The sequence below is a fragment of the Oncorhynchus nerka genome, linkage group LG19 (assembly GCF_034236695.1).
Source record: "Oncorhynchus nerka isolate Pitt River linkage group LG19, Oner_Uvic_2.0, whole genome shotgun sequence".
NCBI lineage: Eukaryota > Metazoa > Chordata > Actinopteri > Salmoniformes > Salmonidae > Oncorhynchus > Oncorhynchus nerka.
In genome coordinates, this window is record NC_088414.1 from 5,925,136 (window position 1) to 5,938,331 (window position 13,196).

The following is a 13,196-nucleotide window of genomic DNA, read 5'->3' on the forward strand; positions in this document are numbered from 1 at the left end:
CTGAAAGAAAAAAAATGCATAGAAATGCATACAAAATGCATAGAAATGCATACAAAATGTATAGAAATGCATACAAAATGCATAGAAATGCATACAGAACTAAAACAAGAAACTCCCGCGCTGAGGTCTGTTCAACGCTGGTCCGACCAATCTGATTCCACACTCCAAGACTGCTTCCATCACGTGGACTGGGATACAAAACCTCCGGCGCCGACAGAGATGGCCGCCTCGCTTCGCGTTCCTAGGAAACTATGCAGTTTTTTATTTATTTCTTACATTGGTACCCCAGGTCATCTTTAGGTTTCATTACATACAGTCGAGAAGAACTACTGAACATAAGAGCAGCGTCAACTCACCATCAGTACGACCAAGAAGAATATGACTTTCGCGAAGCGGATCCTGTGTTCTGCCTTTAACCCAGGACAACGGAATGGATCCTCACAATAGAATTCCTCACAATCAAATCCTCACAAATGTCGCCGCATTATCTTCCAAGAGAATTCTCTTCGATTATAATCACCACCGTATATATTCCCCCCCAAGCAGACACATCGATGGCTCTGAACGAACTTTATTTGACTCTTTGCAAACTGGAAACCATTTATCCGGAGGCTGCATTCATTGTAGCTGGGGATTTTAACAAGGCTAATCTGAAAACAAGACTCCCTAAATTTTACCAGCATATCGATTGCGCAACCAGGGCTGGAAAAACCTTGGATCACTGCTATTCTAACTTCCGTGAGGCATATAAGGCCCTGCCCCGCCCTCCTTTCGGAAAAGCTGACCACGACTCCATTTTGTTGATCACTGCCTACAGACAGAAACTAAAACAAGAAACTCCCGCGCTGAGGTCTGTTCACAACGCTGGTCCGACCAATCTGATTCCAAACTCCAAGACTGCTTCCATCACGTGGACTGGGATATGTTCCGTATTGCGTCAGACGACAACATTGACGAATACGCTGATTCGGTGTGCGAGTTCATTAGAACGTGCGTTGAAGATGTCGTTCCCATAGCAACGATTAAAACATTCCCAAACCAGAAACCGTGGATTGATGGCAGCATTCACGTGAAACTGAAAGCGCGAACCACTGCTTTTAATCAGGGCAAGGTGACTGGAAACATGACCGAATACAAACAGTGTAACTATTCCCTCCGCAAGGCAATCAAACAAGCTCAGCGTCAGTATAGAGACAAAGTAGAATCTCAATTCAACGGCTCAGACACAAGAGGTATGTGGCAGGGTCTACAGTCAATCACGGATTACAAAAAGAAAACCAGCACCGTCACGGACCAGGATGTCTTGCTCCCAGGCAGACTAAATACATTTTTTGCCCGCTTTGAGGACAATACAGTGCCACTGACACTGCCCGCAACTAAAACATGTGGACTCTCCTTCACTGCAGCCGACGTGAGGAAAACATTTAAACGTGTCAACCCTCGCAAGGCTGCAGGCCCAGACGGCATCCCCAGCCGCGCCCTCAGAGCATGCGCAGACCAGCTGGCTGGTGTGTTTACGGACATATTCAATCAATCCCTATCCCAGTCTGTTGTTCCCACATGCTTCAAGAGGGCCACCATTGTTCCTGTTCCCAAGAAAGCTAAGGTAACTGAGCTAAACGACTACCGCCCCGTAGCACTCACTTCCGTCATCATGAAGTGCTTTGAGAGACTAGTCAAGGACCATATCACCTCCACCCTACCTGACACCCTAGACCCACTCCAATTTGCTTACCGCCCAAATAGGTCCACAGACGATGCAATCTCAACCACACTGCACACTGCCCTAACCCATCTGGACAAGAGGAATACCTATGTGAGAATGCTGTTCATCGACTACAGCTCGGCATTTAACACCATAGTGCCCTCCAAGCTCGTCATCAAGCTCGAGACCCTGGGTCTCGACCCCGCCCTGTGCAACTGGGTACTGGACTTCCTGACGGGCCGCCCCCAGGTGGTGAGGGTAGGCAACAACATTTCCACCCCGCTGATCCTCAACACTGGAGCCCCACAAGGGTGCGTTCTGAGCCCTCTCCTGTACTCCCTGTTCACCCACGACTGCGTGGCCACGCACGCCTCCAACTCAATCATCTAGTTTGCGGATGGCACAACAGTGGTAGGCTTGATTACCAACAACGACGAGACGGCCTACAGGGAGGAGGTGAGGGCCCTCGGAGTGTGGTGTCAGGAAAATAACCTCACACTCAACGTCAACAAAACTAAGGAGATGATTGTGGACTTCAGGAAACAGCAGAGGGAACACCCCCCTATCCACATTGATGGAACAGTAGTGGAGAGGGTAGTAAGTTTTAAGTTCCTCGGCGTACACATCACAGACAAACTGAATTGGTCCACCGACACAGACAGCATCGTGAAGATGGCGCAGCAGCGCCTCTTCAACCTCAGGAGGCTGAAGGAATTCGGCTTGTCACCAAAAGCACTCACAAACTTCTACAGCTGCACAATCGAGAGCATCCTGTCGGGCTGTATCACCGCCTGGTACGGCAACTGCTCCGCCCACAACCGTAAGGCTTTCCAGAGGGTAGTGAGGTCTGCACAACGCATCACCGGGGGCAAACTACCTGCCCTCCAGGACACCTACACCACCCGATGTCACAGGAAGGCCATAAAGATCATCAAGGATAACAACCACCCGAGCCACTGCCTGTTCATCCCGCTTTCGTCCGGAAGGCGAGGTCAGTACAGGTGCATCGAAGCTGGAACCGAGAGACTGAAAAACAGCTTCTATCTCAAGGCCATCAGACTGTTAAACAGCCACCACTAACATTGAGTGGCTGCTGCCAACACACTGACACACTGATGTATCAATGATGTAAAATATATCACTAGCCACATTAAACAATGCCTACCTAATATAATGTTTACATACCCTACATTATTCATCTCATATGTATACGTATATACTGTACTCTATATCATCGACTGCATCTTTATGTAATACATGTATCACTAGCCACTATAACTATGCCACTTTGTTTACATACTCATCTCATATGTATATACTGCACTCAATACCATCTACTGTATCTTGCCTATGCCGCTCTGTACCATCACTCACTCATATATCTTTATGTACATATTCTTTATCCCCTTACAGTTGTGTCTATAAGGTAGTAGTTTTGGAATTGTTAGCTAGATTACTTGTTGGTTATTACTGCATTGTCGGAACTAGAAACACAAGCATTTCGCTACACTCGCATTAACCTCTGCTAACCATGTGTATGTGACAAATAAAATTTGATTTGATTTGAGAATGTAAGGCTCACCTGATTGTTTGACCTCAGACACTTCCTGTTTGGCAATGACAGAGTGAAGGAAGTCAATCTCTTCATCTAGATCAGAGAAGGATGTGACTTTACCTGAGGAGAAAGACAGGGGAAGATAGAACTGTGAGTCATAATACCTTGGTTCAGGATATGAAGAGGTTTTATTGTCACATGCAGATAGGTGCAGTGAAATGTGTTGTTTTACAGGGGTAGCCATAGTAGTATGGCACCCCTGGAGCAAATTAGGGTTAAGTGCCTTGCTCAAGGGCACATCTACAGATTTTTCACCTTGCTGGCTCAGGTATTTCAAGCAGCGACCTTTCGGTTACTGGCCCAACAGTCTAACCACGGGAGAGTGAGAGTGTGTGTTTGTTTGTGTGTGTGTGTGTGTGTGTGTGTGTGTATGATGGACAGAGAGTGTGCCAGTGTGTGTTTGTTTGGGATGCAGTGAAAAGGAGACAAAGCCAGGGTGTTGTTCCAACAGCTCTGTTGGCCAGACAGTAGGCCACATTCCAGAACTGGGCCCCAGTTCTCCCTGGTTACCAGGGTACGTAGTGTGTGTGTGGCCAGGGGATGGAGCCCGGCAGGGGGCTTGTGCGATCACCCCGCCCCCCCCTGACTCGGCCCTGCTCTCTCTCTCTCTCTCACACACACACACACACACTGTGCGATCACCCCGAACCCCCCGCCCCCTGACTCGGCCCTGATCTCTCTCTCTTTCACACACACACTGTGCGATCACCCCGCCCCCTGACTCGGCCCTGCTCTCTCTCTCTCACACACACACACACAGTGCGATCACCCCGCCCCCTGACTCGGCCCTGCTCTCTCTCTCACACACACACACACACACACACACACACACACACACACACACACACACACACACACACACACACACACACGAGGCCCTAAATCTCACTCAGCTGAGTGCTAATGGTGATGAGAAATGGCTAATCTCAGCCACTCCATTGTGGAGCATTTCCATTCAGGATTTACCCCAGTGCTCAGACGTTTCTGTTTCCATCTACGCAGGCCGGCACCCGTGGCTGACTGGGCCATGGCTCCGGCAGACCTGCTCTCACTTGGAGCCATGGCCCGGCCACTGGTCCTTTTCAGCTTCTTTTTTTTACATAACAATGGCTAACTGTGAACTTTAACACCTTCTCAGAAAGCAACTGTTTTGATTATGCGGAGGTTGTTGATTCTGCACTTCACAAGTCCTCACCGTCAGCCCTAGCTATGGAAAACACATTTCCCCCATAGTGTTCCCTAGTGTATACACTAGTGTAACAGTCAAAACGCAGTAGGTTACTCCAAAAGACCAGGGAATTCCACACTGTATACATGACGAGCTAAATATGATTGAGATTCAATACTGGAATGCTGTAGTGAAACAGCATGAGCCATAACACCGCCGAGCCACCGTGGTGAACATGCTTAATGTACAGTCGGACTGGGTTTGTATTAGCGAAAGCTCTGTCTCATTAATGATGAAGGCGGTGTTGTCCTCTCCAGAAGGGCGGCCATCTGGCGGTGGTAATGTGCGTGATATGACGTGGCAGCACTTTCACTCCGTGCTTTGTTACTTTTTTGACCCCCCCCCCCCTCTATTCCTGGACATTTAGTGTGCTCCACAGCAGGTGTCAGTGGGGGCGGGTCACGCCATCTGTACTCTGCAGGTGGTGGAGTGCTCCAAGTGTGCCAGTGTACTTGCCAGCAAGAGCACTATTTCTACCCTACTTCGTTAGCCAACTGCAAAGTCTGACAAAAAAGGACAACATGAGAACTTTCCTGAGATAGTGTGATGTGTGAGTACAGGACTGAGATAGTGTGATGTGTGAGTACAGGACTGAGATAGTGTGATGTGTGAGTACAGGACTGAGAGGGGACATAAGTAGAATCTGTGTGTATTACATCAAGTTGGCGAGATGCAGTAGGTGGTATAGAGTACAGTATATACATATGAGATGAGTAATGCAGGGTATGAAAACATTATATGAAGTGGCTAGTGACACATTGATGGAAAAATGTATCACTAGCGACTTTAAACAATGCCACTTCATATAATGTTTACATAACCTGCATTACTCATCTCATATGTATATACTGTACTCTATACCACCTACTGCATCTCGCCGATGCCGTTCTGTACCATCACTCATATATTTTTATGTGCATATTCTTTATCCCTTTACACTTGTGTGTGTATAAGGTAGTTGTTGTGAAATTGTTTAGGTTAGATTACTCGTTGGTTATTACTGCATGGTCGGAACTAGAAGCACAAGCATTTCGCTACACTCGCATTAACCTCTGCTAACCGTGTGTATGTGACAAATAAAATTTGATTTGGAACAACAGAAAATGGCGCGGGTATTTGTACATTTTTTGTCTGAGTAAGTGTGTCTAGTACATAGAGACAGCAGGAACGAGGAAATGGACGTGTGTGTCAGTAGATCCTTACACACTGACTAAGCATACACCTCTCCTTGTGTCGGAGAGCAGGTTTTGGCAACAGCTTGATAATTACCCACAACCCCCCAATAGGTGTCCAGTGGGGCAGTAAGTTACTGCAAACAAACAATAAACAAGGAAACAGTGACCCATCTGTGAGGTTCTCTTACTCCACTTACATCTGTGAGGTTCTCTTACTCCACTTACATCTGTGAGGTTCTCTTACATCTGTGAGGTTCTCTTACTCCACTTACATCTGTGAGGTTCTCTTACTCCACTTACATCTGTGAGGTTCTCTTACATCTGTGAGGTTGTCTTACATCTGTGAGGTTCTCTTACATCTGTGAGGTTCTCTTACTCCACTTACATCTGTGAGGTTCTCTTACATCTGTGAGGTTCTCTTACAAGACGTTTACAGCACATTTGTAATCTCCCCTTCCTCTCGCTGGCTACACCAGGACAACACAATCAGTTACCGATCATTTCCCAATACAACATGAAGACACATACTGACATTTGTATTTCCAGTGGGGGCTGCCCTGCTCTTGTTAGTGAAAGGAAAGGTCTTTAAAGGAACACTGAATGAAAGTATCTACATTTTAGTCATTTAGCAGACGCTCTTATATTACTGCATGACTACATTACTGCATGACTACATTACTGCATGACTTCCAATATTACAGTTGATCTCACTGACTTATATTTCTCGGAGGGAGGGGTCTACTGCTGCCCTCTTGTGGCAAAGTGAACAATGCACCGGTGAGTATTTTCAACAGGCCCTCCAATATCCTGCACTAGGTAAGAACATGCTCTACACCACATGGCTTCCTCTTGACCACACACGGCCCAGGTGTGTATTCCGGTCGGAGGCACTAGGTAAGAACATGCTCTACACCACATGGCTTCCTCTTGACCACACACGGCCCAGGTGTGTATTCCGGTCGGAGGCACTAGGTAAGAACATGCTCTACACCACATGGCTTCCTCTTGACCACACACGGCCCAGGTGTGTATTCCGGTCGGAGGCACTAGGTAAGAACATGCTCTACACCACATGGCTTCCTCTTGACCACACACGGCCCAGGTGTGTATTCCGGTCGGAGGCACTAGGTAAGAACATGCTCTACACCACATGGCTTCCTCTTGACCACACACGGCCCAGGTGTGTATTCCGGTCGGAGGCACTAGGTAAGAACATGCTCTACACCACATGGCTTCCTCTTGACCACACACGGCCCAGGTGTGTATTCCGGTCGGAGGCACTAGGTAAGAACATGCTCTACACCACATGGCTTCCTCTTGACCACACACGGCCCAGGTGTGTATTCCAGTTGGAGGCACTAGGTAAGAACATGCTCTACACCACATGGCTTCCTCTTGACCACACACGGCCCAGGTGTGTATTCCGGTCGGAGGCACTAGGTAAGAACATGCTCTACACCACATGGCTTCCTCTTGACCACACACGGCCCAGGTGTGTATTCCGGTCGGAGGCACTAGGTAAGAACATGCTCTACACCACATGGCTTCCTCTTGACCACACACGGCCCAGGTGTGTATTCCGGTCGGAGGCACTAGGTAAGAACATGCTCTACACCACATGGCTTCCTCTTGACCACACACGGCCCAGGTGTGTATTCCGGTCGGAGGCACTAGGTAAGAACATGCTCTACACCACATGGCTTCCTCTTGACCACACACGGCCCAGGTGTGTATTCCGGTCGGAGGCACTAGGTAAGAACATGCTCTACACCACATGGCTTCCTCTTGACCACACACGGCCCAGGTGTGTATTCCGGTCGGAGGCACTAGGTAAGAACATGCTCTACACCACATGGCTTCCTCTTGACCACACACGGCCCAGGTGTGTATTCCGGTCGGAGGCACTAGGTAAGAACATGCTCTACACCACATGGCTTCCTCTTGACCACACACGGCCCAGGTGTGTATTCCGGTCGGAGGCACTAGGTAAGAACATGCTCTACACCACATGGCTTCCTCTTGACCACACACGGCCCAGGTGTGTATTCCGGTCGGAGGCACTAGGTAAGAACATGCTCTACACCACATGGCTTCCTCTTGACCACACACGGCCCAGGTGTGTATTCCGGTCGGAGGCACTAGGTAAGAACATGCTCTACACCACATGGCTTCCTCTTTGACCACACACGGCCCAGGTGTGTATTCCGGTCGGAGGCACTAGGTAAGAACATGCTCTACACCACATGGCTTCCTCTTGACCACACATGGCCCAGGTGTGTGTTCCGGTCGGAGGCACTTAGTCATCATCCCTACTCTTCCATCCTCAACAACACATCTCTCTCTCTCCATGTTCACACTTGCTGTGGCTACGCGGCCCCATTGACATATGTGTAAAACACAGCATAAAACAATTATTCATCCCTCCAACCCGAACACCAAACTGTGAATATCCTGGATTTAAGAACACAGACTTAGGTCTGACTATGGAGGGGTCAGGGGTCAGTCTGACCACAGTTTTACTGTTGATGACCAAGGTAGAATTCACCTACATGGACAAGAAGTGACACAGTCAATAAACATAGTCACGCACACGCACGCACACGCACACACACACACACACACACACACACACACACACACACACACACACACACACACACAGTCCCTGGGTACAGCTCTGCTATCAGTACATACTGTGTGTATACATGTCTCACAGCGTTGTTACCAGACAAAGCCCAGGCTCCAAGGCAGGGAGTGTTTACCTATGGGAGTGTACGCCTTGATGTCAAACACAGGCTTGTCCTACACACACATAGACTTCTGTTCCACCTCACTATACTCACCTAGCTCCTGGAATTTACCTACTCTCTCACCTCTGCTCCTCAGGCCATCATGGCGCCCACTGAAAAACAGTCCTACTCTTACTTTTCTGATGGCATGCATATTGTGCCTACCCATGACAACTCTGCTCCTCAGGCCATCATATTGTGCCTACCCATGACAACTCTGCTCCTCAGGCCATCATATTGTGCCTACCCATGACAACTCTGCTCCTCAGGCCATCATATTGTGCCTACCCATGACAACTCTGCTCCTCAGGCCATCATATTGTGCCTACCCATGACAACTCTGCTCCTCAGGCCATCATATTGTGCCTACCCATGACAACTCTGCTCCTCAGGCCATCATATTGTGCCTACCCATGACAACTCTGCTCCTCAGGCCATCATATTGTGCCTACCCATGACAACTTGACCAACATACAAAGCATGGCACCAACACTCACATATCTGTGTTTCAGTGTGTCTGTGTGCTTGTGAAAAAGAAAAAAAAGATGAAGTATGCTTGAAGTATGCGAGTGTGCGTTTGTGTAAATGTGTCTGTATTACATGCTGCTGTGGAGTGCCTCTGCTTCCTGTTCTCACCCTGCTGCTCTCTCATGCATAGTCTAAGACATCCGGGCTGCCACATTGAATAATGTATCCGTTTCCATTCCTCTAGGTCCCACATAAGCCCCTCTCTGGTCCCACTGTGTCTGGGTGTGTTTCTCTCTCGGTGTACAACACGCATGGCTTTACTGGAAGAACCACAATAGCCTGCCTCAATAGATATGGCCCATGGTAGAAAAGAATATGCTAAAAAAATAAGCACAAATATGTTTAGCACGTAGAAGGAGCATAAAAGCGAAGGCTTTGAATGGCGATTTGAACTGATTTCTGATCTCTCGGATTTGGAGTAAATCTCCATTGAAGTACACCTAATCCTGTACATGGGCGCTGTGACTGAGGTAGGTTGCCTACACCTACTGGGCCAGTCTGTCCTAGCCGACCCTCACCCTCTCAGGCTCATGTAAGAGGCTTAATCTAGCTCGGTGGTCTGTAGCACTCACAACACACCATACCACAGCACAACCCGATGGCCAACCTGCCGACTGACCGACCGACAGACCGACGGCTAACCTGCCGACCGACCGACCGACCAACAGACAGCTAACCTGCCGACCGACCGACCAACAGACGGCCAACCTGCCGACCGACCGACAGACAGATGGCTAACCTTCCGACAGACAGACAGATGGCTAACCTGCTGACCGACCGACCAACAGACGGCTAACCTGCTGACCGACAGACAGACAGACAGACAGACAGACAGACAGACAGACAGACAGACAGACAGATGGCTAACCTGCCGACCGACCGACCAACAGACGGCTAACCTGCCGACCGACCGACCAACAGACGGCCAACCTGCCGACCGACAGACAGACAGATGGCTAACCTGCCGACCGACAGACAGACAGATGGCTAACCTGCCGACAGACAGACAGATGGCTAACCTGCCGACCGACCGACCAACAGACGGCTAACCTGCCGACCGACCAACAGACGGCTAACCTGCCGACCGACCGACAGACAGATGGCTAACCTGCCGACCGACAGACAGACAGACAGACGGCTAACCTGCCGACCGACAGACAGCTAACCTGCCGACCGACAGACAGACAGATGGCTAACCTGCGGACCGACAGACAGACAGACAGAGACAGAGAAAGAGAGCGAGAAAGAGAGAGACAGACATGCAGACAGACAGACAGACAGAGCGAGAAAGAGAGAGACAGACATGCAGACAGACAGACAGACAGAGAAAGAGAGCGAGAAAGAGACAGACAGACAGAGAAAGAGACAGACAGACAGACAGACAGAGCGAGAAAGAGAGACAGACATGCAGACAGACAGAGAGCGAGAAAGAGACAGACAGACAGACAGACAGACAGACAGAGACAGACATGCAGTACACTGGGTGATTAAAGGCGGTGGTCATGTGTCTGCCCAGCTAAAAATATGAGGGAGAAAGAGAGAGACAGACAGACAGACAGACAGACAGAGAGAGAGACAGACAGACAGAGAGAGAAAGACATGCAGTACACTGGGTGATTAAAGGCGGTGGTCATGTGTCTGCCCAGCTAAAAATATGAGAGAGAGAGAGAGAGAGAGAGAGACAGACAGAGAGAGAGACAGACAGAGAGACAGACAGACAGACAGACAGACAGACAGACAGACAGACAGACAGACAGACAGAGAGAGAGAGAGAGAGAGAGAGAGAGAGAGAGAGACAGACATGCAGTACACTGGGTGATTAAAGGCGGTGGTCATGTGTCTGCCCAGCTAAAAATATGAGGGAGAAAGAACGTTATGTAATGTTACCCACAATGTTCCTCTAATACCAAGAGTGGACAAAGCTGTCATCAAGGCAAAAGGGTGGCTACCTTGAAGAATCTCAAATAGAACATGTATATACATTTGTTTAACACTTTTTTGGTTACTACATGATTCCATGTGTTATTTCATAGTTTTGATGTCTTCACTATTAAAAAACCCTGGAATGAGTAGGTGTGTCCAAACATTTGACTGGTACTGTATATTGTTAAGAATGTGAGAGTAGGGGGACTCCCCTATCGAGTCTAGAACCCAGGCCACCAGCACCAATGATGTACGCCCTAACCACTTTCCCAATAAGGAACATCTCTAGATTGGACCAGTATAGTTAGGCCCTGTCCAGAATAAACCCAAACCCCTCGTCCCTAGGCACTTGTATAGATCTGAAACAACTTGATAGGTGTAATAGGGTGAACGCACTTTGAGGTCAATCTCATCTCTGTTAATAAAAGTACACTCACTACATGTCCTTAACCTTGCCAACAGACAAAGAGCTATGAATGGATAAGTGGTTCACCAATCAGGGCCTTGGATTGGCTCGGGAAACAGTGATGTGCAACAAAATGGGGGAACATCAGGCAACGTCCTGACAACGGACACACAGAAATGTTCCTGCTACGTTCACATAAAATGTGTCTAGAACATGAATATCTTCTGTTCTGAGAACATGCCAGCCATGTTCTGTGTAAGTTCTATTTGACATTAAGGGAATGGTCTCTTGGAAGCATTCCTTGCACATCACAGGAACATTCCCGCGAAAACGTTAATGACATAATGAGACTTAAGGGAACATTATCTAAAGTTGTGGGAATGTTTATTGTTAGCTGGGTGTGGACAGCAGAGGGGAGGGGGATTAGAGTAACACAGGATTAGACTATAGCACACAGAGAGAGGGAGAAATAAGGACAGATCGATGCAGAAGAGAGAGAGAGAGAGATCGAGGGCGAGAGGAAGAGAGATCGATAGGGAGAAGGAGGGAGAGGGATGATGGAAAGGGAGAAGGAGGGAGAGGGATGATGGGAAGGGAGAAGGAGGGAGAGGGATGATGGGAAGGGAGAGGGATGATGGGAAGGGAGAGGAGGGAGAGGGATGATGGGAAGGGAGAAGGAGGGAGAGGGATGATGGGAAGGGAGAAGGAAGGAGAGGGATGATGGGAAGGGAGACGGAGGGAGAGGGATGATGGGAAGGGAGAAGGAGGGAGAGGGATGATGGGAAGGGAGAGGGATGATGGGGAGGGAGAGGGATGATGGGAAGGAGAGGGATGATGGGAAGGAGAAGGAGGGAGAGGGATGATGGGAAGGGAGAGGAGGGATGATGGGAAGGGAGAGGAGGGATGATGGGAAGGGAGAAGGAGGGATGATGGGAAGGGAGAAGGAGGGATAGGGATGATGGGAAGGGAGAAGGAGGGATAGGGATGATGGGAAGGGAGAAGGAGGGAGAGGGATGATGGGAAGGGAGAAGGAGGGAGAGGGATGATGGGAAGGGAGAAGGAGGGAGAGGGATGATGGGAAGGGAGAAGGAGGGAGAGGGATGATGGGAAGGAGAGGAGGGAGAGGGATGATGGGAAGGGAGAGGAGGGAGAGGGATGATGGGAAGGAGAAGGAGGGAGAGGGATGATGGGAAGGAGAAGGAGGGAGAGGGATGATGGGAAGGAGAAGGAGGGAGAGGGATGATGGGAGAGGAGGGAGAGGGATGATGGGAAGGGAGAGGAGGGAGAGGGATGATGGGAAGGAGAAGGAGGAAGAGGGATGATGGGAAGGGAGAAGGAGGGAGAGGGATGATGGGAAGGGAGAAGGAGGGAGAGGGATGATGGGAAAGGAGAAGGAGGGAGAGAGGAAGAGAGATCGATAGGGAGAAGGAGGGAGAGAGGAAGAGAGAGATCGATAGGGAGAAGGAGAGGGAGGGATGATGGGAAGGGAGGAGGGAGAGGGATGATGGGAAGGGAGAGGGATGATGGGAAGGGAGAAGGAGGGAGAGGGATGATGGGAAGGGAGAGGGATGATGGGAAGGGAGAGGAGGGAGAGGGATGATGGGAAGGGAGACGGAGGGAGAGGGATGATGGGAAGGGAGAAGGAGGGAGAGGGATGATGGGAAGGGAGAAGGAGGGAGAGGGATGATGGGAGAGGAGGGAGAGGGATGATGGGAAGGGAGAAGGAGGGAGAGGGATGATGGGAAGGGAGAGGAGGGAGAGGGATGATGGGAAGGAGACGGAGGGAGAGGGATGATGGGAAGGGAGAAGGAGGGAGAGGGATGATGG

At 49.4% G+C, this 13,196-nt stretch overlaps 1 protein-coding gene across 1 annotated transcript in view; it reads right to left on the reverse strand.

Annotated features, from left to right (window-relative positions):
* LOC115147140 (neural proliferation differentiation and control protein 1-like) overlaps nt 1-13,196 on the reverse strand; it is a 59,563-nt gene that overhangs the window by 6,427 nt on the left and 39,940 nt on the right. Inside the window, exon 3 of the mRNA XM_029689175.2 lies at nt 3,288-3,380. Coding sequence (XP_029545035.1) covers nt 3,288-3,380 — 93 coding nt within the window. The remainder of the gene's footprint in view (nt 1-3,287; nt 3,381-13,196) is intronic.